Source organism: Phoca vitulina, unplaced genomic scaffold (assembly GCF_004348235.1).
Source record: "Phoca vitulina isolate PV1807 unplaced genomic scaffold, GSC_HSeal_1.0 scaffold36, whole genome shotgun sequence".
In the NCBI taxonomy this organism is placed as follows: Eukaryota; Metazoa; Chordata; class Mammalia; order Carnivora; family Phocidae; genus Phoca; species Phoca vitulina.
In genome coordinates, this window is record NW_022589739.1 from 10,176,145 (window position 1) to 10,203,007 (window position 26,863).

Sequence of the window (26,863 nt, forward strand, 5' to 3'; positions counted from 1 at the left end):
CGTATGTGAGTCTTGCTTCCAGATTTCAAGTTAATTTGTCAGGCCTTTATTCCCTTATAAAATATAACAAAATTGGGCCACCTGGGTGGCTCAGTCGTTAGGCATCTGCCTTCGGCTCAGGTCATGATCCCTGGGATCGAGCCCCACATCGGGCTCCCTGCTCAGCGGGAAGCCTGCTTCTCCCTCTCCCACTCCCCGTGCCTGTGTTCCTTCTTTCACTTTGTCTCTCTCTGTCAAATAAATAAAATCTTTAAAAAAATAATAAAAATAAAATATAACAAAATTAACAACTATAAAATCTAAACAAAATGTAAGCCAAAAAGCAACTATTTGCAGACACTGAAAAGTGAACAAAAGCAGGCAAAAACTAGAGAAGAATTTACCCTTAAAAGACTTCAACTGCAGTGGGTAAAATGTGATTTTGTGGTCTTTGCCTAAAGGTTCTTCCCAACCCCACCCCATCTACCAGTTCCAAAGGCAGAAAACCACAGCCTTACTGGCTCAAAATAGCAGAGAACAGAGTTCAGGGCTAGTAAAGCAGCTGGAAACTTAAGAGCAGAAATCCTGGAAGTGAGAGAGTGGCATGAGGGGTAAGACCAAAATATGAACATAAACTCTGCCCAAGTCTTTGCATGACTGCTAAAGTACACATGCACGGAGGAGACTCAGGGGACCTACCAAATAAAGCGGGCAGAGTCCAGTGAAGAGTCTTCCTTTGAATGACAGAAGTGCACTGGCCAAGATGTGCAAATTTGCTACTTTTTTGACTGAGTGCATTCCTCAGTTCATGTCCAGCTTGGGTAGCAACTGAGGTGTCAGAGGTCAGGGTTTGGTAATGGAGAACAGCTGGAAATTTAAATGGAAAACTCCAGAAGCAAAAGGACTGTAGTGGAAGTGAGCCCCAAAATCTGAGCCAAAGTCTGCTCACATCTTGGGCCAGTGACTAAACTATATAAATGGGAGATGCCCTGAGACCAGGCTTAAAAAAAAAAAAAAAAAAAGCAAGCTGCTGCTAGAAGATGGAAGAAATAAGCAGAACTATCTACTGTTACATAACACAGGAAATAAAAGATTTGCAATTTAAGCCTACCCTCACCCCAGATCGCCTGCTATAACTACACCACCAATAAATCTTCAGAATATAAGAGAAGGAAAACTTACTACATATTATCCACAACAACCAGCTTTCAAACAAAATTACCAGACATGCAAATAAACAGGAAATTATAACCCTGTTAGAAAAACATGAAATTATAAACAGTAATTTATACTCAGGGTAAAGGACACTCAATAGAAATTGACTCTGGGGGGCTCAGATATTGGATTTAGCTGTCAAATACTTCAAAGTAGCTGTTATTAGTGTGCTCAAGCAATGAAAGGAAAATATGTATAAGAAACTAAAGGAAAGTATGGCTTGAGTGAATATACAGATAGGGAACCTTGCCAGAGACAGGAACTACAAAAAGGAACCAAATGGAAATTCTAGAACTGAAAAGTATAAACTAAAAAGGGGTAAGAGAAGAACAATATCAATCACTCAATTTGAATAACAGAGAAGATAGACTGAAAGAAATGGACAGGGCCTCAGGAACCTGTGGGATTATAACAAAAGATCTAACATTGTGTCATCAAAATCCCAGAAGGAGCTGAAAAAGCACTTGATGAAAAATACCTGAAAATTCCCCAAATTTTGACAAGAGACAAGCAGAGTGAACCCCAAACGATAAACATGAAAAAAAAGTCAATATCAAACATATAATGAAGCTTCTGAAAATTAAATTAAAAAAAAATATATTGAAAGTGGCTTAAAAAAAATGACACCTTGCCTAAAAGAAAACAATTTGAATGACAGTAGATTTCTCATGAACCATGGAAACTATAGGGAGTTAGTATGATATTTTTCAGGTTTTGAAAGAAAAGAACTATTAACTCTGAATATTATACCCAGTGAAGATACTCTTCAGGAATGAAAGGGAAATTTGGACATTCTCAGATGTAGGAGAATTTGTCACCAGCAGACCTACCCGAAAAGAATAACCATTCTTTTGGTTATTCTTTATTTGGTTATTCTTTATTGGAATAAAGTTATTTGAACAGAAAGGGTGAAAACAACTTACGCAAAAATTAATTAAAGCAGGAGTAGCTATATTAATACCAGATAAAGTAGAGAAGGAGAATTTGACAAAGACAGGGAGGGACATTATATAATGATAAATGTATCAATGCATCCAGAAGACATAACAATGTAAATGTGTATATACCAAATAATATTGTGCAAAATATATGAAGTAAAACTGATAGAACAGAAAGGAGAAATAAAACCAAACCACAATTGCAGTTGGGGACTTCAACACCCCTCTCAAAAATTGGTAAAACAACTAAGACAGAAAATCAGCAAGTATACAGAAGGACTCAACAACACTTCTTCCACCAGTATGATCTAATTGACATTTATAGAATACTTCACTCAAGAAAATACACATTATTTTCAAGTACTCAAAGAACATATACCAAGAAAGGCTCTATCTTGGGCCATAAAATAAATTTTGAAAAATTTAGAAGAACTGAAATCATATAGAGTGTGTTCTCTGGCCACAACAAAATCAAACTAGAAATCAGTAACAGGAAAATCTTCAAACGTTCAGAAGCTAAACAATATACTTACAAATAATCCATGGGTCAAAGAGACAGGGAAATTAAAAGTACATTGCATGTAATGAAAATGAAAATACAACATATCGAAATTTGTGTGGCTAAAGCAATGCTGAGAGGGAAGTTTATAGCACTAAAAGCATACATTAGAAAAGAGAGTCTCAAATGAATAATCAAAACTCCCACCTTGATAATCTAGGGGTGAAAAAGAGCAAAATAAATCCAAAGCAAACAGAAGAAAGGAAATAATAAAGGTAAGAGCAGAAATCCATGAAATTGACAATAGAAAAACAGTGGTAACAAACCAGTGAAACAAAGGGCCATTTCTTTGAAAAGATGGATAAAATTACAAACTTCTAACAAGACTAACAGAAAAGACACAAATTATCAACATCAGGAGTAAAATATTACTACAGATCTTGCAGACATACTATATAAAGTAATACTACAAATAACTGGATAGACACATATTTGACAGTGTAGTTAGGATGGAACAATTCCTCCAAAAAAAAAAACACAAGTATTACAACTTATGCAATATGAAATAAATAACTAACCCTATAAACTACTAAGGAAATTAAACTTACAATTTTAAAACTCCCAAGAAAGAAATTTCTAGACCCCGATTATCTGTCTCACTGAGGAATTCTACCGACTGTTTAAAGAATAACACTAATTCTACACAACCTTTTTCAGAAAATAGAAAGGAACACTTCCCAATTCAGTTTATGAAGCTAATATTACTCTGATATCAAAACCAGGAAGAGATGGTATAAACAAAACTACAGACCAATATCCCTGATGAATATAGGCACAAAAATCTTCAACAAAATATTAGCAAATAGAATCCAGCAATATATAAAAAAGAATTATATGCCATGGCCAGATGAAATTTATTCCAGGAATACAAAGACTGGTTCAATAGTAGAAAACCAATGTAATTCACCATATTTAAAGGCTAAAGAAAAAAGTCATAGGATTACATCAATTGATAAGAAAAGACATTTGACAAAATTCAGCACCCATTCATGATAAAAACTCAGAAAACTAGGAATAGAGAGGAATTTCCTCAACTTCAGAAAAAATCTCTTAAAAATCTATAGCTAACATTACACTTAATGGTGAAAAAATTCTATGCTTTCTTCCTAAAATTGAAAAGAATGCAAGGATTTCCATTCTTATTCAGAATAGTGCTAGAAGTTCTAGCTAATGTGGTATGGAAGAAAAGGAAATAAAAGGCATACAGATCAGAAAAGAAGACTCAAACTGTTGCTATTTACAGTTGACATGTTTGTCTATATAGAAAATCCCAAAGGGTCTACAAAAATTTCCTAGAATAAGTGAGTCCAGCAGGGTTACAAGGTACAGAATAAACATACAAAAAAACCCATGGTTTTGTACACTAAAAATGAACATGCAGACACTGAAATTAAAAATACCATTTATACTTGCTCACAAAGAAATATTTAGTTGGAAACCTAAAATACATTTGTAGGACTTGTATGGTAAAAACTGTACAATGCTGATGAAAGTAATCAAAGATCTAAGTAAAGGTAGAAACATACCATGTTCACAGATTGCAAAACATAACATGGTAAAGATGTCATTTGTGTACACATGTAAACCACAGAGGGCTTAACACAATTCCTATCAAAATCCCAGCATGATTTTATGTAGATATAGGCAAGATCATTCTAAAATTTGTATGGAAAGGCAAGGGAACTAGAATAGGAAGAGAGTTTTGAAAAAATAATAAAGTAGAAGGAATCAATCTACCCAGTTTCAAGACTTACTATACAGCTACAATAATCAAGACTATAGTGGTATTGGTGGAGGGAGGGATAGATACATAAATCAGTAGAACAGAATAGAAAACCCAGAATAGACCCACACAACTATGCCCAACTGATTTTTGACAAAGGTGCAAAAGTAACTGGGTGGGAGAAAGCCTTTTCAACAAATGGAGCTGGAGACCTTGGACATCCTTAGGCAAAAAAAAAATGAACCTTGACCTAGTCTCACACCTTAGACAAAAATTAACTCAAAATAGATCATGGACTTAAATGTAAAGTACAAAACAATAAAAGAACTTTAGAAAAGAAACACAGGAGAAAAATCTTTATTATCTATAGTGAGGCAAAGAGTTTTAAACATGACATCAAAAGCATGATCCATAAAAGAAAACTGATAAACTGGACTTCATCAAACCTAAAAACCTTTGCTCTATGAAAGATCCGGTTAAGAGAATGCTTTAGACTGGGAGTAAATATTTGCCAACTACATATCTGACAAAGGATTAGTAGCTAGAATATACAAAGAATTCTCAAAATTCACGAGTAAAAACCCTAGCCTTAAATCTACTAAAGAAATTGAATTTTTAATTTAAGACTTCCCCCACAAAAACAAAACTAAAAACTCTAGGCCCAGATGGTTTTACTGGCAAATTCTATGAATCATTTAAGGAAGAAATAAATGTCAATCCAACACAAATTCTTTTAGAAAGTAGAGTAGGAGAGAACACGTCCCAACTCACTTTGTGTGTGACCCACTAAGACGTAAACCTGGGAGCAGAATTGCTAGAACATAGTAAATATATTTTTTTATGTTTTTATTTTAATCACCCAGCATTCATCATGTCAAGTGCACTCCTTTATCCTCATCGCCTATTTAATCCATCCCTCCACCCACCTCCCCTCTGGTAACCATCAGTTTGTTCTCTATAGTTAAGAGTCTGTTTCTTGGTTTATCTTTCTCTCTTTTTTTCCCTTTGCTTGTTTGTTTCTTAAATTTCACATATGAGTGAAATCATATGGTATTTGTCTTTCTCTGACTTCTTTTGCTTAACATTATACCCTCTAGATTGATCCATGTTATTGCAAATGGCAAGATTTCATTCTTTTTTATGGCTGAATATTCCATTGCGCATATCCCACCCTTTCTTTTTTTAAATTTAATTTTATTATGTTATGTTAATCACCATAAATTATATCATTAGTTTTTGATGTAGTGTTCCATGATCCATTGTTTGCATATAACACCCAGTGCTCCATTCAATGTGTGCCCTCTTTAATACCCATCACCAGGCTAACCTATCCCCCCACTCCCCTCCCCTCTAGAACCCTCAGTTTGTTTCTCAGAGTCCATAGTCTCTCATGGTTCATCTCCCCCTCTGATTTCCCCCTCCTTATTTTTCCCTTCCTACTACCTTCTTCTTCTTCTTCTTTTTTTTTTTTTTTTTTTAACATATAATGCATTATTTGTTTCAGAGGTACAGGTCTGTGATTCATCAGTTCTTACACAATCCACCTTTTCTTTATCCATTCATGTATCAATGGACACTTGGACTGCTTCCATAATTTGGCTGTTGTAGATAATGCTGTTATAAACATCAGGATGCATGTATCCCATTGAATTAATGTTTTTGTATTCTTTGAGTGAATATCTCATAATGCAATTGCTGGGTCATAGGGTAGTTCTATTTTTAACTTTTTGAGGAACCTCCATGCTGTTTTCCACAGTGGCTGCACCACTTTGCATTCCCACGAACAGTGCAAGAGGGTTCCTTTTTCTCCACATCCTCGCCAAGTCTTGTTGTTACTTGTGTTGCTGATTTTAGCCATTCTGACGGGTATGAGGTATACCTCATTGTAGTTTTGATTTGCATTTCCCTGATAAGTCATGATGAGCATCTTTTCATGTGTCTGTTGGCCATCTGTAGGTCTTCTTTGGAGAAATGTCTGTTCATGTCTTTTGCCCATTTTTTAATTGGATTTTTTTGGGGGGGGGGGTTGAGTTTTATAAATTCTTTATATATTTTGGATGCTAACCCTTTATCACATGTCATTTGCATATATCTTCTCCCATTCCGAAGGTTGTCTTTTAGTTTTGTTGATTGTTTCCTTCACTCTACAGAAGCTTTTTATTTTGATGTAGTCCCAATAGTTTATTTTTGCCTTTGTTTCCCTTAGAACATAGTATATTTAATTAACTTCACCAAGTGCTGCCAGATTGCTCCCCAGAATAACTATACCAGGATAACCACCTACCAACAGTGCATGAGAATGCTTGTTTTCCACTATATCCTCAACATTTGGTAGGGAAGAGACAATAGAAAGTCATAAGGAGAATGGATTCTGGGGACAAATGTCTGGATTCCAAAACTGGCTGTACCATTTTCTGACTTTGTGACCTTGGATAATTTATTGAAAATGTAAAATGGAATGGTAACAGTATCTTTTAGATACCGGAGCTTCTTAGGCATTAGTGGGTGAAACTGGCACTTTTTTTTTTTTTTTTCCCTATTTCAGACATTTCCCCCTATTTATCCTATTTCTGAGTGAGGATTTCAAATTAGACTGAAAAGCTACAAAAATAAATGAGTTTCAGGTGAATTACAGAGCGGAAGTCAATGAGATTTTTGGTCTTGGGATTATTAGTGCATGCAGTATACAGAGCAGGATCACAAATTTCCTTACAAATTTGGATATGCAAATACAATTTAGCTCCTTTCTCAATTACTGGTCTGATTTTCCTCACAAGTCTCACTCCCTCCTCCACTCCACTGGATAGTAGTAGAGTCTAGAAATAAATTCAGTTCAGTCTCTTCAGGTTTCATGTATTCTTTTTAAAATAAATGCTCAGAAAAGTCTGAGCATTCTACCTTTGCTCCTCTCTAAAGTGGCATCTGGGTATAGACAGGAGGACTTATGTGGCATTTTGATATCAGAAGGAAGGGCTTGCCTGGCTTAATACTGGTTCTTGGGTGTGCAAAAGCTGGAATCTTCTGGGCATGGCTGGCCTCGTCCCATACCTAGGCATTCTACCAACATTTGCTTCTAAAGCTGATAAATTGGTGGTCTTGTCTCTCTCCACTGTCAGGCCCTTGTACCCTTCCCTGTCAATTTGGCCTCCTCTCAACAACCCTTTTTGGTACTGCAGACCCCAGTGATTCTCTGCCTCATATCCATCAGGCCAAAAGGGTCTCTGCTCAGTATCCATACCATAAAGGGGTCAAGGGACACTTCTTCCTGGCCATGCCAGTCTGCTCTCTTAATGCTCTTGGGGCCACAGTAGGTCCATGCTGCAGAGCAGTTTCCTTTTAAAATCTTAGTAGGGAAAAGGGCAAAAGCATTTTCTCCACAGTACCTCAGTTTACTGCTGCATCCCAAGTCCCAGATGAGGTTGATTTTGTCATACTTGTCCCTCTTGTCTCTACTTCATTTACCCCCATCCATCAGGACAGGATGGGACCTGTTGCTCCCTTTTGTCATGTGTCTTACTTCTTCCTTCCTTTCATTGTTTGGGACTTTGATTTCCTAATGGGATTTTAATTTATCTGATAGACAATAGTGAAATTGTCTGGTCTGGAATATTTTCACATGGCAGTCATTGTATTTGAGCCAGATAGTCATATGGTACTTATTTTATAGTCTCTAACTGATTAAAAGTTTAATACCTCAATAAAGCTGAAATTACAAAAATAAAAGAAGAAAATCCTACATAAAAGAGAAAAAGAATGAATTTCAGTCTAGAAAACAGTGTGGATTTGTAGAAAATGTTCTGTTCTAACCAATTTTAGGTGGTTTTACAGGTACCGCACTGTTGCTCCCTGCTTCCACTGGAGGATAGGTAGTAGCGATGGTATATGTGGATAGAGGGTATGGTTCATTTATCCAAACGGACTTCTTTAATAATCTGCTTATCTCCTCTCCTAAAGGAACAGCCCTGTCCCTGATTGACCATGGAAAAGAAAAGGAAAGGGTTTCTGAGGAAAGTAGAACTTTTTGCCCCTCTGCTCAGCCTTTTGTTAAAGGACATCGGTTACACCGCATTCACTGGTGAGGCGGGTGGCTCAAGAGGTTGTGTGTCAGCGCTCAGTATACACTGCCCTTTGCATTACCTCCTACCACATAGTTCACACCTAGCCATACAGCGGGGGACGTAGGTTGTACCTAGTAAGTTTTGGTGCTTAGGGGTAAGGAGAGGAGCCCATGTAGGCCTTTTAGCTCAGTTACATGCTAACCCAACTTTTGTCAGAGAAGTTTGTCCTGGGATAGCATGCAAACACCTAATAATAACTGAACATATCAAGGCAGAACTCTTGATTCCCTACCCCCAGCAAGTCCCTCCCTCAAATTTCTCATCTCAGTTAATGACACCATGATCCACTCAGTTGCTTAAGCCTAAAATCTCAGAGTCATCCTAGATTTGTCCTCTTTGTTCACTCTTCACATACAACCCATCAGCAAGTCCTGCTGGCTTTGCCTCTAAAATATTTCCTAAATCCATCAATTCTCCATCCCTGCTGTTGGGACCCTATCCAAACTCCATCATCTCCCACTAGAATTACTTCAAGCCTCCAAACAAATGTTCCTTGTTACTCTGGATTTTCTTCCACCCATCCGCCATAGAGAACAGCCAGAGTGATCTTTGCATCATGTCCTCTCATACCTAATACTCTACACTAGATTCCTCCTTATGCTTTTAAAAATAAAATACAGGGCGCCTGGGTGGCTCAGTTGGTTAAGCGACTGCCTTCGGCTCAGGTCATGATCCTGGAGTCCTGGGATCGAGTCCCGCATCGGGCTCCCTGCTCTGCAGGGAGTCTGCTCCTCCCTCTGAACCTCCCCCCTCTCATGTGCTCTCATTCTCTCTCTCTCAAATAAATAAATAAAACCTTTAAAAAAATAAATAAATAAAAAAAATAAAATAAAATACAAGGTGATTATCATGAAAAGGCTCTATGTGATCTACCCCTGTCTATATCTTTCCATCATTTTTAATCACCCTACCCCTCATTCACCATACTCCAGCTACATGTTCTGTCCTGCCTCAAGACCTTTGCGCCTACTGAGGGCTCTACCCAGAAACACTCCTCCAACATCTTCAAATAGCTCTCTTTCTCATATTCAGGAAGCATCGCCTGACCACCTAAACGATACTAACTGCTCCATTCTAGTCGTGCTCTAACACATCAGCCTCCTTTATTTTCTTTATAGCACATACAGATCAAATTTAACTTCCCTATACATTGACCTTTTCTTGTCTGTCTCCCTGCTCTGGAACAACCTCGTCAGTGCCAGGAAGAGCATCTGGTTCAAAGGAGTGCTCAATAAATAATTGTTGAGGGGCTCAGTTGGTTAAGCGTCTGACTCTTGATTTCAGCTCAGCTCATGATCTCAGGGTCATGAGATCAAGCCCAGCCTGGGGCTCCCTGCTCAGTGGGGAGTCTGTTTGAGAGTCTTTCTCCCTCTGCCCCTCCCCCCAGTAGCCTGCATGCTCTCCCGCATGCACTCTCTCTCTCTCTCTCTCTCTCTCTCAAAGAATAAATAAATCTTTAAAAAAAATAATTGTTGAATGCACATAAAACCTTGTATCTTATTTGGCTTTTGTTTTTTATGTATATGACTCACTTGGAGAATCCATCAGGGCGGAGGTTGATGACTGGTAGGGAAAGATTGAGGCATTCTCGATAATACAACGAAAGCTTTAAAAAAATAATTTTCAGTTCTAATGTTATCTCTTCAAAAATATCGCTTGTGAAAAAAAAATATATCTCTTGTGGATTTAACACAAGTACTCAGACCCCAGTAAAAAGCTGGGCAAGGATTCGGGATCCTGTGTATTAGCCATCCCCATCTGCCAAGCCCCTGGGATGCATGACCAACACCAGGCCCATCTCCCACAGGATACCAACATTCCCCTCTCAGTTGTGCACACTGGGTCTTCCCCTCAGCAGGGCAATTCTCCGTGTGCAGACCCCCTGCACTGCTAAATCTCAGAAATCCTTCATTGAATCACCCCAACTTTATTTTGTTTGAGGGCTCACAGCAAGGGTGGGCTGCACACATGGACCCTCCGATGGTCACAGGTGGTGGGGCTGAGCTTCGTGGGCAGGGGCAGGTGCATCAGAATGTGCCTGCTGTGCAGCCTAGTGATACCTAGGGGCCCTTCCAGGTACACAGGACAGGAATACACAGCCAGGCCAGGTGGGGGTGGCAAGTCACTGGGGCCCCGGGCCTGGGCACTGACGCTGATCGGAGGCAGAGGGCTGGGCTGGCTGCAGGTGCTGTCCTGCAGGGCCCCTGCTAACGGGTCCCACTCGGCATTCCGGAGCTGGAGCCCAATCAGCAGCAGCCCCATCTCTGGAACGGTAGGATTTGGACCATTCACCACCTAGAGGCGCCAGAAGCTGATCAGGCAAAGCTAGGAAGCTGAGGGTTCCTAGTGGAGGGGTATCAGTGCATATGGGGCCCCTGAGGAGGCAAGATCACCAAGAGGCAAGGTGGGGTAATTGTAAGGTGTAATCAGGGATTTGAGGGGCGGCATGAAGATACCTGGAGGTGCAAAGGGTTGCTGTTCAGCTCCTCATGTTTATGGGGGAGCCCACTGGAGCTGGAGCCTTGGCAACCAGAGAAATTCGAGCTAGGCGCATGCTGGTTCAGGGCGGTGGTAGCAAAGGTAGCCTCCCAACGCAGTGACAGCAGCAGGCGGCGTGGGTGGCGAAAGGCTGAGAGGTGAAAGATGCGCTCTGGTACTTTGGTGTCCACGCCCAGGTAGCGAACCAACAGCTGCCCACGGCGCGACAGCTGTCGCAGCCAGTGCCAGGGTGGCTGGGGGCCGGCAGGCGCATGGGGACGCCAAGGCGGGGGTAGGCGGCCAGTCCAGAGAGCTTGGGCCACCGCCGCACAGCGCGGGGAGGCACACGGGGGCGCGCCCTGCAGCTGCTGCAACTGGCAATCCAGGTCCCGCAGCAGTGCGCCCGCCAGCTGGCTCAGCTCCAGCACCTCTGTCTGGAGGAAGGCCTGCAGAGGCCGCTGCGAGCTCAGTCCCAGCACCAGCCACCCGGCGCCAGACTCTTCCTGGCGGGTGGTCTCCGCCAGCAGAGCCTGCAGCGACTCCAGCCTCCACTTGGCCTGCACGAGGCGCTGCCGCAGCCGCCTTTCAGCGCGTCGGGAGCCTCCTCGAGACGCAGAAACCCAAGTGGGTAAACTCCGCTGCAGCGCGCTCAAGAGAGCACGGCTCTGACGTCGTAACAGCCAGGCCTGGGGGCCAGCGCTCAGTCCGCAGCTCTGGGGTTCAGGAGGTGTGGGCAAGAGGTGCATCTGGGCCTTGCACTCTTCCAAAGCATCCAGCTCCCCTAGCTCTTGGAGGTGAAGGGGAGGGGTGAAACTTTAAGCCACCATCCCATAACTGTGTGAATATTGCCCCATCCTACACCTTTGTTGGTACCACGGTTCACATTCCTGAGAGGGGGGCATTACACAGACTGTGCCCCAGCCCAACACAGGTACCTGGCTGCAGCTTACCTGGGCTGGGCAACAGAGTAGACAGCAGATACTGGGGGGTGTGTGGTTGAGCCCAGCTCCGGCTGTTGGGGCTCAGGCAGGCCTGTGTTAGGCTAATCAGGGCCTCCCTGTCCTTCTTGTCTCCCACAGGACCCCCATAGAAAACGGAAGCTGAGAATAAGGTCAGAGTCCCTCAGTTCTAGCCCCTGCAGTTTCCACCACCTCCCAAACCAAAACCAAAGCTGGGAATCATGCCCCTATCCCAGTACTCCCACTCCCGCCCTTTCAGGGCTGTCCTGGGGGCTGATGACCACATGGGGACAGGAAGGGCCTCACCCGCTAGCTCCTGCATGGCAGCACTGGGATTGCTAAGGCCGGCCCACAGCTGCTCTTGGATCTGAAGGACCTGCATCAGGGTCACTGGACTCCTGGGGGAGGGGAGCAGGAAGTAGGCTTTCAGAACCATCTATATGCTGAGGACTCTGGTCTTTCTAGCCCAAGCTCCCAAGCTCCAGACTCACGATGGTTCACTAGTCATTGCCACTTAGCACTTCAAATTCAACTTGCTTTCAACTGAAATCATCATTTCCTCCTATACCAGCCCCTAGTTGTCCTAGGCAGAAATCTGGGAGCCACCCTTGACTCCTCTTTCTTCCTCACTCCATATTTACTTTCTATCCGTGCTGGGACTACCCTAGTCCTTACCACCCATACCATGGTCTTGTCCCTTCAGACTGCCAGAGCCTCCTAAAACGGCTCTGCTTGCCTCCAGCCCTGTCCCATCTGGTCCATTCTCCACACTGCAGCCAGAGTGATCTTTCCAGCAGATAATTAGGATCACATTTCTTCTACTTAAAACTCTCCAGTGGCTTCCCACTATCCCCAGGATAAAATCAGGCCCCTTGCCATGGTCTTATAGGCCCTTTACCATAAGCCTCGCCTCTCCCCACTCAACCCCCAACATGTCCATCTTAGCCACATTGAAATATTTTTCCTCCTGCTGAGCTTAGTTCCCTCTGCGCAGAAAAGCCCCATCTCCACCTGATCTGCCTCTGCTTCCAAGACTCAATTCAAAGCAAGATTTCAAAGTCCTTGGAGGAGCCTTTCTTGACTTGCCCTTGCCCTCACACTTTGGTGCTGCCCAGGCAGTAATTAGTCGTACTCCTCAGGGATATGGAAAATGCTCAGTGTTTGCTGAATGACTGACTGAACAAGATGGACGGGGGTCCCTCACCAGCGCCCCCTGTGTGCCTGCAGCTTCATTCCATATTGCTGCCGGTGTAGCAGGAGGCCATGTAAGAGAAGCAGAGGCAGCATCCTTGCTGGGGGTTGCACAGAGAGTTCTTGCTGGGCTAGCTCCAAGCTGTCCATCAAGACGTGGCCCAGCTCCAGAGACTGGTCCCAGAAAACAGGCATGGAGTGCTGAGTCAGCACAGCTGGGGCAGAAGGAGAGTGCTGGGTCAGCACAGCACAGTTGCCCTCCTCCTTCAATCTGAGAGCCTATAGCGGGGACTCCTCACCTGGTAAGGAAGCAATAGCCTCTGCAGACAAAATAAGCCAAAGACGGAAATCTCTGTGGACGGTCGTCACACTCCTGCTTCCGGGTTGGGCTAGAAGCGGTTCTAACTCCAGATCCGAGACCACTAGGGGTCAGATATGGGGCTGAGATCAATCACTGGGTAAAGGGTCAGACACAAGTTTAGGGGTCAGACTTGAGGCTCTGGGGTCAGGAGTGAGATCCAGGGGTGAGGGGATCAAGCTCAGGCCCAGTACTGGATTAGGTAGCAGACACACCCCTGGCTCCATCCAATAGCCCCAGCAAGGGCTGTAGCAGCTCCTTTGGCCAGCGAGGCATCAGATGACAGTTCTCCAACACCAGCCAGTGCCCTCTGTGCATAGCCTGGCGTAGCGTGCTGACCACCGCTGACACTGGGTCCCAGGCTTCAGAGCCTAGGGCGATCACCTCCAGATGCTTCTGCCCCTGAAGACCAACAGAGAGGTGGCAGAGAACTCAAAGTGATCCTGGGGTGACCCAAGGGACCCAAAGGAATGCCACAAATGACCCCAGAAATCCCTGAGTTCGCCAGAAAGATCTATAAGAATACTGGGATGGGGCCACCACACCCCATCTTGGCCCACAGGGGTCTGGTGTCTCTGTGGCCGAGGGACTAGGCTCATACCTGTTCATGCTTGGCAGCCAGTTTCTGGATGACAGTCAGGGGATGCATGGTGGCTGTGGGGTGACCAGGTGGTGGCAACAAGATCAGCACAGGCTGAGTAGCCTGGCTGTGTTCGAAGGGTATGGTGGAGGCACCCAGGTTTTCGTCCAGGGGCCGGCCCAGGAGGCTGGTGGTAAAGTCTGCCAGGGCGCCTGCCAGGCACTCAGGTCGCAGCACACGCCACAGAATCAGCTTCTGGAGGAGGCTGAGTGGATCGGGCCCAGGCCCAGGCCCAGGTGCAGGACCCAGCACTGTGGATGACAGTGACAGGTAAGCCTGCCAAACACTGGACTGGCCTGCCAGGGATGCACACAGCCCCGGAAATGGGGGCAGCATCTCCAACAGGCCACATTCATGCCAGGCTCTCAGCCCCAGCCAGGCTGGCCGGGCCACCCCTGGCTTGCTGTAGCCCATGCTAGGGGAGGCTGCCAGGCCAGGCACAAAGGCTAGCCTCTCCAGCTCTGGTGCTTTCCTTGCCACTCGCAGCAGCGCCAAAGCACCCAAGGCTCCCACCAATGGTACTTGGGTCGGGCCCAGGGCAGCCACGGTGCTGCCCAGTAGCTGGCGGGTCAGCTGTGTTCTCAGATGCAGCAGATGGCTGGGCAGGTCCCCCCCCTGATGAATCTCACGCTGCTTCACGCTGTTCAGAGCCCGCTTGGTGGCCGCTAGCCAGTTGTCGGGGCTCATGCGGAAAAGGGGCAGCAGGTTCTGCAGCGGGCTAAGGGCCTTTATTATGGCCATTGCGTGCCAGACCACACGCCTATAGGGCGCCCACAATGCCGCCTCCTGCAGTCTCAGCTCTTCTAGATCCTCGCAGTGAGCACGCAGCTGACATAGCTCTGCCTGCGCCCTCACCATGTCCCGTAGGAATTTAGCTGGTTTTTGATGTTTTGGGTTCTGGAGTAGCATCAGCAGCAGCCGCTCCTGCAAACAGCCACCCATTCCGTGGGTCTGATCCTTTCCCATAGTCCTCAGCCATCCGCACCCACCTCTACCCCCACACCCGGGCCCCTCCAAAGCTCACCCCCACCCATAGCCAGGACCCCCAGGCACCTCAGCAGCCTCCACAGCTGCACAGCTGTCCAGGGCTCTGGTCTTTAGGTCCCGCCAACGGCTCTTGAGCTCGGGACACTCTATGCCCAAGATTTCATGCAGCATCTGGTCTTCCAGGATATCCATGTTCAGGCTCAGATCCAGCACATTCAGCCCCTTCAGCAGTTCATAACCTAGCACTTGGGGTCACATGGGAGATGCTTAACCCTTCCCCCTTGGCAAAGCCAGTGGCTGGGGTACACCAGGCGCACGGCTCCCGACCGCAGTCCTGAGCCTGCTCGGGGCCAGACTGAGTGAAGCGGGAGGCCTAGTGTGTCCACAAAGCTGTGGTGGCAACTTACCCACTGGGGCTCACCTTTTTCCAAGGCACTGAGGGGGAGACTAGTGCTCAGATAGAGACAGAAGCCCGGCTGCACCTGGGAAGGGCTCAGCTCCTCCCGCTGCAGTAGCCACTGCAGTTCTTGGCACCCTAGGCCCAGCTCCATGTTGGTCAGTAGCACGGGCAGGCCTATGAGGGGGCGACAAGGACACCCTACCCACCATGCCAGCACCGCGCCCCCCCCCCCCCCCCCCCCCCCAAAATCTGGCTCTGACCAGCTCCCCGCTGGCTAATGGGAGGATTCCCTCAGGGCTCTTCCACGCAGTTAGTGCCTGGCTTAGGGATGGGAGCTGAGGTCAGGCTGGGGGTGAGAGGCTTGTGGGGCCACAGAAGGGGGACACGGTGGATGGGGACCCATTCTCACCACTGGCAGCTGCCTCCCAGAGCTGAGGACCCAACTCTGGGTCAGTGCCTGAGAGTACACGAAGGTAGGGAAGGGGCAGAGACCCAGTCTCAGAGGCTGGCCTTGACCCCTGCCTCTCTGTCTCATCCTCCTCCTCGTGTTCTTGCTCCTCTTCCTTTTCTCCCTCCTCCTCCTCATTTTCCCTGTCCTCTGTCTTCCGCTCTTTTGTCTTGTCCTTAGCCTTATCACACTCTTCACGACTGTCGTCTTCCTCTTCTTCTTGATTTCTCACAAAGCCCTTCTCTGTGGCAGAAAGATGCAGAGGAACTCCTCTCAGAGGATGAGCCAGGCTCCTAGGGAGCACCGTTCACCCAAGGGCTCCATCTCATGAGAGAAGGCCCACAGGAAGACAACTTAGGAGTCACTTAAGCTCCTTCCGACTCAATTTCCTTATCTGCAACTCGTCTGCAACATGGGATTGATATTAGTGAGTACCTCCCAGGGTTACAAGGTGCAGAAGACATGAAATAATAACATAGAAAGCACTCTGCTGGACCCAGGAAGCACTCCACAAATGGTAGCTGCCATTACTGTTTCTCTAGAACTCCAGAGAGGGGTTCTAGGTATCCCTGAAATCAGCTCCATTTCTGCCTTTCACCAGACTGGTTAGAAGAGTCTGTGTATTTCTCTTTTTGCCTAAGCTAATTTTCCATCACAATGAAACGAATTGTTGCTAATATAGAAATCAGTGCCTGGAAGTAGCAACTTGTAAGTGAAAGGCCATAAACTGGAATTAGCCAAGTCATGGGGTATATGGTGGACCCTGATGGCTCCCTCCCTAGTCTCCTTCTCCTTTGCCGTCTCTACTGCAGGAACTGGAAAAGAAAAATAATATATTTTTTTAAGTATTAAGAAATTTAAGAATTTTAAGAATTTTTTTAAAGTATTAAGCACTGGGGCACCTGGGTGACTCAGTTGGTTAAGCGTCTGCCTTCAGCTCAGGTCATGATCCCAGGGTCCTGGGATCGAGCCCCGCATCAGGCTCCCTGCTCAGTGGGGAGTCTGCTTCTCCCTCTCCCTCTGCCTCTTCCCCCCGCTTGTGCTGTCTCTCAAATAAATAAATAAAATCTTTTTTTAAAAAGTATTAAGCATTAAGAAGTAGGCGAGTGGAGGTTGCCTGGTCCACAGTTTAGTGGATTCATTTCCTATTGCTTAACAAATTACCACAAATTACCACTTAGCAGCTTAAAACAACACCCATTTATTATGTCTGAGTTCAGAAAGTTAGAAGCGCCGCACAGCATGACTGGATGCTCCGCTCGGGGTTACACGGTGCTAATCAGGCATCAACTGGGGCTGTAGTTCTCATCAGGGGCTAGGGTCCTCTTTCAGGCTTACTGGTTTTTGACAGAATTCATTTCTACCTCACACTTTCCCAGTAGCCCACTCCATCTTCAAGCCAGCAACAGTTTCTTGAATCCTTCTCATGTTTCAAATCTTCCTGTCTTTTCTTTCCTCCTTGCTTCTTTGAAGGGCACATGTGATTACATTGGGCACACCCAGATAATCCAGGATATCTCTATCTTAAGGTCAATTGGTTAGTAATCTTAATTAACATCTGCAGAGTCCTTCCTGCCATGGAACATAGTTATAGGAGTAACAATGGAGGACAAAGGTGATGGGAGCCAAAACTCTGCCTACCACATTTGGCTATTCAGACTTCTGGACGATCTTTTGTTTTCCTGATAAAAGGGACAGAAATGGCAAGCAGCAAGTCTGACATGATGCTTCGGGGGGATAGCAGCCAATATGGTAACAAATTACCATAAATATGGTGGCTGGAAAAAAAAAAGAAACCCAAAAACTTATTTCCTTGTAGTTCTAGAGGCCAGAAGTCCAAAATCAAGGTGCTGAGAAAGCTGCACTCCCTCTGGAGGCTTTAAGAGAGACTCCTTCCTTGCCTTCTCCAGCTTCTGTTGGTTCCAGGAGTTCCTTGGCTCGTGGCTACCTGACAGCACTATCTGTCTGCATCTTCATGAGGCCTTCCCTCTGTGTACCTATGCCTTCTCTTTTTTCTCTTATAAGGACAATTGTCATTGGATTTAGGACCAACCCAGATAATCTACGGTGATCTCATTTGAAGGTCCTTAACTTAGTTATACCTACAAGACTCTTTTTCCAAATAAGTTCCTATGAATAGGTTCTGTGGGTTAGGATTCAACCCACTATAATGTGATAAGCCAACATGCTAAGGATCATTGAGCAGAAAGGTAGAAGAATCTGGGTACTTGAAGTCAATACTGAAGCCCTGTGCCTGCTTATCTCAGTACTTCTTATAGTGTGAGATAAATAAATCCTTCTTTCTAGTCTCTGTCTCTCTCTGTCTCTCTCTCTTTTGAAGTAGGCTCCACACCCAGCGTGGAACCCAATGCAGGGCCTGAACTCACGACCCTGAGATCCAAGCCTGAGCTGAGGTCAAGCAAGAGTCAACCCCTTTACCAACTGAGCCATCCAGGTGCCCCAATAAATCCTTATTTCTTAAGCCATGGTAAGTTGGGCTTTTGTTACTGATCATGATAGCATTCCTAGCTGATACAGGGAGTTAGTGGTGGGGAGGGGCAATGAGGATTTTTGTTTTCCCTCCTATGTTATGTGGTAGGTAAGAAGTTGGTTTATCTCATGGGACTTGGACCATATGCTCACTGAACTTCAGTGGATTTAGCAGAAGGCACGTTGGCTACTTCTCTCTTAGATAAGAGGAACAACTTCCCAAAAAAAGAAAATTCCTTTCTGCTCATATCAAGCAATTTCAGACCACAGATGATCAGATACTCATGCATCTTGTTGATTTGTAAAAATGATTTTCTACCTAATGTTGCATGGAATAGGAAATTTGGCTATTGGAAGAGCCTGGAAAATCAGGGAAGTCTAATTCTCCAGGTCCATCCCAAGCACTTCTCTTTAAGCATTCCCTGCTTGACAAACGTAATAGTCTCCCTCCCGCTTTTGATTTGGATACAGCCCCAAGTAATGGGGGCTACATTCCATGGGCAATTAGCCTAACCTCACTACTCAGACTATTTTATTACTACAGCTCTGAGGTGAAGGCCAAGGTTTAGATGGATGACAATTACATTAAGGCTTAGTGGGATTGCTAGAGCCCCAGAACCAATGTTAAGAGAGAAGACAAAAAAAAAATGGGGTTTAAATTCAAGAATGAGAATATACCAAGATTTCTGGCATTGATTAATAGCTAATAGAGTCCTTACAAATGAAATCTGCAGGGAAACGATGAGAGATTTAAAGGAATTAGCTAGAAAATCCCCTGTCTGGTAACAAGTGATCAGTGTTTGCTTAATTTTAAGGCAAATCCTAAGCCCCCATCCCATTCTAATACGAAGTGGATATGTAAGGCAGAACAGCTACAAACAGGGGACTCTTGCCCAATGTTCCTTTCATAGATAGCCGTGGGGACAATGGACAAGGAAAATTATACTGTTCATCAGAACCCAGGACAGCCAAAGTGGCTGTCCAAGAACTCACTCTATAGCCAGTGAAGTGATGCTAATCATTCGCCTTACTATCCCTGTTTGGCGTCACACAGCACATGATGGAAGATTAACATACAAGTGTGTGTTTCTTACCCTTACCTGGTTTCTAAACAGGAAGTTTACTGTAGTTATCTTGATTTGATTTTGCTTCACTCTGCCTATCAGGTGTATTACTAGGGTGAGATTTAGCTTGTACTCTATCATAGGTTATAGAATCACAAAGAGCTACATCTAGGTCTGATCAAGAACAGTGAACATCGTTCACAGTTCGAGGACTCAGAATTGGATGCTGCAGCTGGAGGTTTCTTCAGGGGTCTCTTACTAGAGGGGGGTAAATTCACTTATAGTTACACATGAGATAGTTGTGTCATGGGCATTTTTGTAATGGGGTATGGGCACAATGGAAGGTTGTGCTGGACAGCCAAGGGATGGAGTGGAATAATGGTAGTAGTAATACATTAGTAGTGATACTAACATTTTTGGGAACTTATTATTTTTAGGCACTGTGTAAACCCCTTTTAAATGAATTCTCTTACTTAATACAATGTTTTATGAGATGGGTATAATTAAGGTGCTCATTTTATTGGCAAATAAATTTAGGCTTAGAGCGATTAAGTACCTTGCCCTATTTGCACAGCTAGTAAAGAACAGATATTTGACCCAGACAGTCTGATTACAGAGCCCATGTTACAGACCACTTTATTACATACCTAGTCCATTGTAGATGTCTATTATTCTCCCCAGTGCAATTCCCAACCCTTTCTTCTGGAAAATAAACACCCTTTTTTCCTTCCCCTACACAACACCCTTGCTTCCTTCCCCTGGAAAACACCTCCTTCTGACACTCTACCCAGATGGGTCTCTGCTCCAAGCAGAGCTAATAGAAATATTTCCCCAGAATTCCTGAACATGGGATAAACTTGGATAGTAAGGAAGGCTCTGAGTTGTAGGCCAAGTTTCTAAGAATGCTGGGCAGACCAGGGAAGTAGAAGATCATGGACTGGTCAGCCATGTAGATTCAGAATCATCGCAATGTAGGCCCCAAGATGTAAATGTGACTAGTTGATTAATATCATATGGACTGATGAAGTCTAGGATACCCTGGCCACAAAAATTTAGTGTCTTCATTATGAAAGGGAAGACCACATGTGGCCGAGAGTGTTGGCAGTTCAGATACCCGAGAAGCGTTATGTTCCTCGTCCCTGGCTTTACCTCTGTACTCTGTGGGGCCTGGGGCCAAGCATCTAGTCTCTTGCAGAGGCAGTGGGTTCAGCCAGATGAGGGCCTGGTTGCTGGGGTCAAGCACCAGAGGCCAACGGCAACTGGAGTAGTGGGTGTTGCTTCGCAGAAGCAGGCCTGCCAGGCGGGCTGACTTCGCCTGGGGCTTCAGGTCTCGGTCCCACTGGAACTGTTCGGATTCAGAGCTCAGCAAGGACAGAAGGCTGAAGGGAGAGCGTACGGAGAGCAGGGGGTTCTTTGGTGGCACGACGACAGATTTCTGCTTCTGCTTCAGGGCTTGTGCCACATCATCTGGGCCCAGGGTCTCCTGAAAGCCCCTACACAGAGCCAGCCACTTGTCTAGTAGCTCCTGGCGCCGCACTGGCGGGAAAGGACCCAGGTAGATGATGGCAGCTGAACACAGGAGGGCGTCTCCGAACACAGTCAGGCAGTGCCCCTTCAACTTCTGGCATGGGAAGGGAGAGCGGAAGGCATGTGGGCCAGTGAGGAGGGTACAGGCAGAGAGGGAGCGAGGCAGGGGGTGCAGGAAAGCATGGCAGGGAGAGCCCAGGGAGGAGCCGAGGGGTTGGGGGCAGTGGTGCAGAAATGAACTTTGGGGGGAACCCCGGGAGGGGCTGGTTACCTGGAGCTCTGTAGTCCAGGAGTGCATGGGTGTGAGCAGTGCAGCCTTGATGGGCCACTTGTGATATTGGCCACACTGAGCCTGACTGAGTTTCTCTATCATACGGTTGTTCAAAGCCCGGGCCTCTTCCAGCGTCTTGGCCAGATCCAAATTGTGCTCTAGGGTCTCCTGGGCCTGAAACTGGCAGTGGCCCAGGCGGGCCTGCTCCCGAGCCAGCGTGGCCTCGATCTGCCGCAGCAGTAGGCCCGTGGGCAGTCCTCGGCGCTGGGCCAGTCCATAGCGCAGAACAGCCCAGAGCCAGGCGGCCAGGTTTGCTGCGGGTATACTTACTGCCCGCAGAGCTGCGTCACTCATACCTGGAGCCTTCAGAGCTTGGGTTAACTTTATCATCTCTGAGTCCGTCATCTTCTCCTTGGGGAAGAACACCAGCTCCTGGGAAAGTGTGTTAAGAGAGGTAGGGGCAGACATAGGTGCTCTGGACTTTGCCCCAACCGCCTCACTCTGCCAGGTCCCCCCCGCTTAGGCCTCCACTCTCCCCCTCCATTGTGCTCCACATTCCTACCTGATAAAAATCCTCGGTGTATAAGAGTTGCTTGGCACTGGCCCAGCCTCTTTCACAGTGGAACAGGTCGCACAGTGCATCGGTCACCTGGACCACCAATTCTGGTGGCACTCGATAGCTCCGTATCTCCTCAAAGTCAGCCACCTGCAGCTGGCTCAGAGGTCCCAGGAAGGCCTTGCCCATCTAAATGAGGAGAGATGCACCCCTGACGTGAGTTCCCAGAGTGTCCTCTTCCTTCAAGGTGCTGCCAGGAGGGATCATTTCTTCCTAGGGGTTCCCATGAGGGACAGTTCCTCAAGCCATCCTATTACCTTTGCCCCTCACCCCAAAGACTCCATGACAAGTCACCCCATTCTCTCCTCTGGGCATCCTGTGAAAGGCTGTCCCCTCCCAAGAGAGGACCAGTGCAGGGCAGGCAGCAGGAAAGCCCACCTGCTCCAGGAAAGCCTCATGCTGAGCCCGCAGGGCATCCCGCTGCTTGGTCAGGTTCCCGATGAGGTTCTCCTGCTGCTGACACTCTCCTAGCTGCTGCCTGAACAGCAGCTTGCCCTTCTCTAGCTGCTGCTGATGTATGCTGACGGTCTGCAAACAGAGATCCAGGCTCTGCAGCTCCAGATCCTGGGCCAGTTGGGAATACCCCAGAGGGAGCCCCGTGGGCTTGGGACTCCAGCATACTCCTCGCTTGGTAGTCAGGATGACCAAGTTGAACTCCATATAGGCCCAGAGCCCTGGACTGAGCCCTGAAACTGTCACTTACTGGTGTGTGAGTCACACACCTGGTAACGCAGCTCCAAGTGGGTGATTGCTTCTCCTGATCTGCCACACAGGCCCCGGCAGTCTGACTCCAAAGCCTATGTGCTTATGCTACACTCTTCATCTTACTTGACCCGTTAGTGGCATTTGTCACAGAAGACAGTTCCCTCGCTCTTGAAGCATTGTCTTCCTTTGACTTTCATGACCCCATGGTATCCTTTGGCTTTCTTCAGCTTCTTTGGTTGCTCTTTCTCAGTCTCTTCCTCTACCATCCCTTAAATATTCCTCAGCAATGTTTCAGGGCCTCTGTATCTTCTCATTCTACACTTCTGTGTGTCCTCCCTAATCTCATGGCTTTGATTACCACTTCTATTTTAACAACTCTCAAATCGCTGTCTCAAGCCCGATTTTTTCCTGAGCCCCACATCCACATATCCATCTGCCTAGTGGCAGTCTCCTCTTGGATGCCTTGCATGCTCCTCAGACTCCACATGTCCCCAAAGGAACAATGTCTTGGCTACGCCCCATCAGGTCTCTTGAAATCTTATTTGCCTCCTCACCTGTTCTTTTTCTCAGAGAACTGTGGCAAAACACACCCAAGTTTCCTAAGGAAGAAAACCTCATTGTTCCCCTGACTCCATCTCTTCTATTCCCCTGACCCCAGCCCGTCTTTAAGGCTGTTCAGGTCTGCCTCCTACCTGTCTGTCCTGTGTGCTCCCCTGCCTGGGCCCGTGCTTCCTCACTGCTGTCTCAGTTTCTGCTCTACTCCGCTCTCCTTGCTGCAGCCAAAGACCATCATCCTCACATTCCCAAACACTCCCCACTCTCCAGGTGGTTTATGAGGCCTCTGTGCCCAGGAGGCCTCGACTCCACTTTCCAACCTCATGTCTCTCCTCCCCCAGCACCCCACTCTCCAGCCATTCCTGACTTTCAGCTCCTCCAACGTGGCATGCATTCTCTCACCTCTGGGCATCTGCCCATGCTTTTCCTTCAGCCTGTGACATCCTCCCCACCCAGAGCTTAGCTAACCTCCAGGTATCAACATTGTGCACTTCATTCATTTGTTTCCATATTTAAGGAATGTTTTTCAGTGCTTGCTATGTTCTACACATAACTCATTGTGGCACTTTGCTTTCTCTAGAAAAGTCTGATACTTCAGAGCACCATGGACTTTCTCTGTCATAACACACTGTCTTGTAATTGCCTGGATGAGTCTATATGTTCCAGTAAACTAGGCACCATGAAGGCAAGGACGGTACCTTATCTTTCTTATTAGGAGGAGCTATCATTTATTGAGCTCTTACTATGTGCCAGGACATTCAAATGCTGTCCATATGCGATCTCATTTAATCCTCATCCTAACCTCTCTGGATCTTAGTTTTCTCATCTGTAAAATGGGAAAAAGGATAGCCACCTCAAAAAGTTGTAGCAAGGATTCTATTGACCTAGATCTAGATGTAGACATAGATGTAGACACGGACATAAGTCTTAATAAGTGGGTGGACAAGAAGAGTGGAGTTCAATTAATTTTTGTAGAGTACAGTAATGAATAATGAACCAGCTGAATATGAGAGAGAATAGAGACGAAGGGCTCCAGAATGACTCCTGGGATTTGGCTTAACTAAGTGGATGGTGATGCCATTTCCTGGGGTGGGGAACTCTGAAAGAAGTACACACTAGTATGGTTGTTGAATGAATGGCCAAGGGATCTGACACTGAATGCCTCTGACACTATGAACATCTCTCTCTCTCTCGCTCTCTCTTTTCTTAAGACTTTATTTTTAAGTAATCTCTACACCCAACACAGGGCTTGAACTCACAACCCTGAGATCAAGAGTCGCATGCTCTTCAGACTGAGCCAACCAGGCGCCTCCACTATGAACATCTCTTATCCAGATTTTGGGCTTCTTATGTTGTCCTTTGATATAACTGACCCAGGGATCAAAGAATAATAGCACCTTTAAACCAGATTAATAATTCCTGGTATTAATAATCTTGGGAAATGGTAGGACCCAAGACAAGAAACTGGAATTTGGAAAACATGGGGGAGGCCATTCCTGTCCCTCTGTGAACTTTTTTTTTTTTTAATCTCAATGAGTCTTGAGGTTTCATCTAAGCTAGTGATCCTTGGTGGTGGATGGTAGGAGGGCACCAGTACTGTGAGAACTCTAGGGAGCATCGTTTACAGAGAACACAATGACAACCATGCATGTAGATACAATGGAATACATACTCCTACTAGAGTTGTGCAGCACTGGGTGATGGCCCTGAGGCACCCATCAAAAGAGACAGGCTAGGCATTGGGAGCTTATGGCCTGAGAGCCCAGTAGAGGGGAAGCATTTGTCTGTGTGTGGGTTGACCACTAGTTTACTTCTCTGAAGTTATCCCTGAACCTTCACCAAAGCCTTGTGTAGCAGGAAGAAAAAAAAAAAGCTATTTCAGAATTCCTCTTATTAAAAACAAAATGGGATTTAGATTTGGACTAGAAAAATTCTCTCTTGTTACATGAGAATTATATTGGACGAGCTCTAAAGGAAAGGTGGAGCACTGAATAACACTGTGGAGTGGGCACCGGGAGAGGTGAGGAGAAGAGCTGGTGACTGGGAGATACCCTGTAGAGGAGGGTGACTAAAGAAGTTCAGGACAGTGAGGTCTAGTGTACCATTCCAATCTCTTTCTGGTTCTGGTCTAAAAATGTAAATTGCTCTGCTGCCATCACCCATCCACATTTCCCCAGTGTGCATGTGAGCCTTGTGTAGTTGGTGCTTTTGTGGAAGGAAGAGGGTACAGGGACAAAGCTGTGTGGGAAAGGAGGATGGCCATAAGAGGTGTGCCAATGAGCCAGGATAGAGAATCCAGAAGAAGGGGTAAGAGTAGAGGTAACCGTGAGAATGTAATCTCTGCCTCATCCCTGATGGGAATCTATTCAGATCTTGGACAGTATACTGGACTTCCCATAGTCAAAGTACATACTAAGGACAGCAGAAGCAGACACTGGGGTTTCCTGTGTTTAGAAGAATCAGCCTGGTCTCAGCTGTGCCATGGGGAACTTTGAGCCTGAACTCTAGAGGAGGAGGCAGCAGGGATTAAAGAGATCCCCTGGGGAAAGGGGTACTCTCGGGAGATAAGAGCTAAGGTTCACTCTGGTTGGGTCCTCCAAAGCCCCCTGGGGGCTCCTGCTTTGCCCTACTGTGCATACCTCATAATCTTCTCCCCCTTTACCTTGCGGGAGCCTTTCAGCAGCTGTTCCAAGTTGGAGACAAAGTTGGTGTAGGCATTGTGCTTCTCGATCAGCATTCTCAAATTTTCTAAGGCTTTCTGGATCCTGGAGATACGATGTACCAATAAAGTGGGCCCAAGGAAGCAGAAGGAGGTACAGTGCAGGAAATGGGAGCACTCACCGCTGGAACTTTTTCTTAATCTGCAGAGTCATCTGTTGCTGCAGCAGCATGAAGGCGTCCAGAAAGTCTAGGAAAGTCTTGGGGGTGACAAGTGGTAACTCAGGGCATAGGTGTCCATAGTAGCTGACAGCCGAAAGGTGAATGAGAGCCATGGCTTTGGCCACCCTGGGAATTGATGCCTGGAGGTCTGGGCACTTCAAGGAGTCTGAAATGGGCATGAATTTAGCTTGTGAGTTTATTGGAGAATGGGAAAGAAAAGGGACCCTCTTCTGATTCAGGAAGGAAGGCAGAAAAGGTGAAGGGGATCACTAGGTTCTAGGGAGAGAGAGATATATATATAGAGAGAGAGAGAGACTGACCTGAGTCCTCACTAACACCTGGTTGAGAGGAGTAGTGAGAACAGGTAGAAAGGGCTCACCATCATCAATGGATAGATTCTGAGCGCTTTCCAGGTAGTACCGGACCACACTGATCAGGGAGTCTTGGTCCCAGGGTTCATAGCGGTCAATGCTAGCAACGGCCAGTTGAAGAAGCCTCAGGAAAAGGGTGGAGGGCAGCTGTCTGTGGGTCTGGTCATCTCCAAGCAGGATGAACATATGCAGGTGGTTGCAGACTTGCTGATAGAACCTGCAGGCCAGGGGCTCAGATACCATCCTCCCCTTTATCCCTGTTTGCCCATCTAGGCCCCAGTCCCAAACCTGACCCCTTAGCCCTCATCTTCTGAGCCCTCACAGCAGCTCTTAGATTTCTTTTTGGCCTTTTGGCCAGTGTAGAGCGAGAGCAGAGCAGCCCCTCCCATGG

General features: G+C 46.2%; 1 protein-coding gene across 1 annotated transcript in view; it reads right to left on the reverse strand.

Annotated features, from left to right (window-relative positions):
• Positions 1 to 10,169: 10,169 nt before the first annotated feature.
• Positions 10,170 to 26,863, reverse strand: part of DNHD1 (dynein heavy chain domain 1) — a gene marked incomplete at its 5' end in the record, with an annotated part of 79,131 nt that continues 62,437 nt past the window's right edge. The window contains 18 exons of the mRNA XM_032426955.1: positions 10,170 to 10,827; positions 10,989 to 11,797; positions 11,961 to 12,110; positions 12,276 to 12,367; positions 13,174 to 13,375; positions 13,460 to 13,582; positions 13,734 to 13,920; positions 14,120 to 15,082; positions 15,212 to 15,390; positions 15,567 to 15,719; positions 15,955 to 16,231; positions 20,692 to 21,168; positions 21,346 to 21,777; positions 21,908 to 22,090; positions 22,340 to 22,489; positions 25,884 to 25,986; positions 26,063 to 26,267; positions 26,481 to 26,689. Of these exons, the coding sequence (XP_032282846.1) occupies positions 10,477 to 10,827; positions 10,989 to 11,797; positions 11,961 to 12,110; positions 12,276 to 12,367; positions 13,174 to 13,375; positions 13,460 to 13,582; positions 13,734 to 13,920; positions 14,120 to 15,082; positions 15,212 to 15,390; positions 15,567 to 15,719; positions 15,955 to 16,231; positions 20,692 to 21,168; positions 21,346 to 21,777; positions 21,908 to 22,090; positions 22,340 to 22,489; positions 25,884 to 25,986; positions 26,063 to 26,267; positions 26,481 to 26,689 (5,245 nt within the window). The remainder of the gene's footprint in view (positions 10,828 to 10,988; positions 11,798 to 11,960; positions 12,111 to 12,275; positions 12,368 to 13,173; positions 13,376 to 13,459; positions 13,583 to 13,733; positions 13,921 to 14,119; positions 15,083 to 15,211; positions 15,391 to 15,566; positions 15,720 to 15,954; positions 16,232 to 20,691; positions 21,169 to 21,345; positions 21,778 to 21,907; positions 22,091 to 22,339; positions 22,490 to 25,883; positions 25,987 to 26,062; positions 26,268 to 26,480; positions 26,690 to 26,863) is intronic.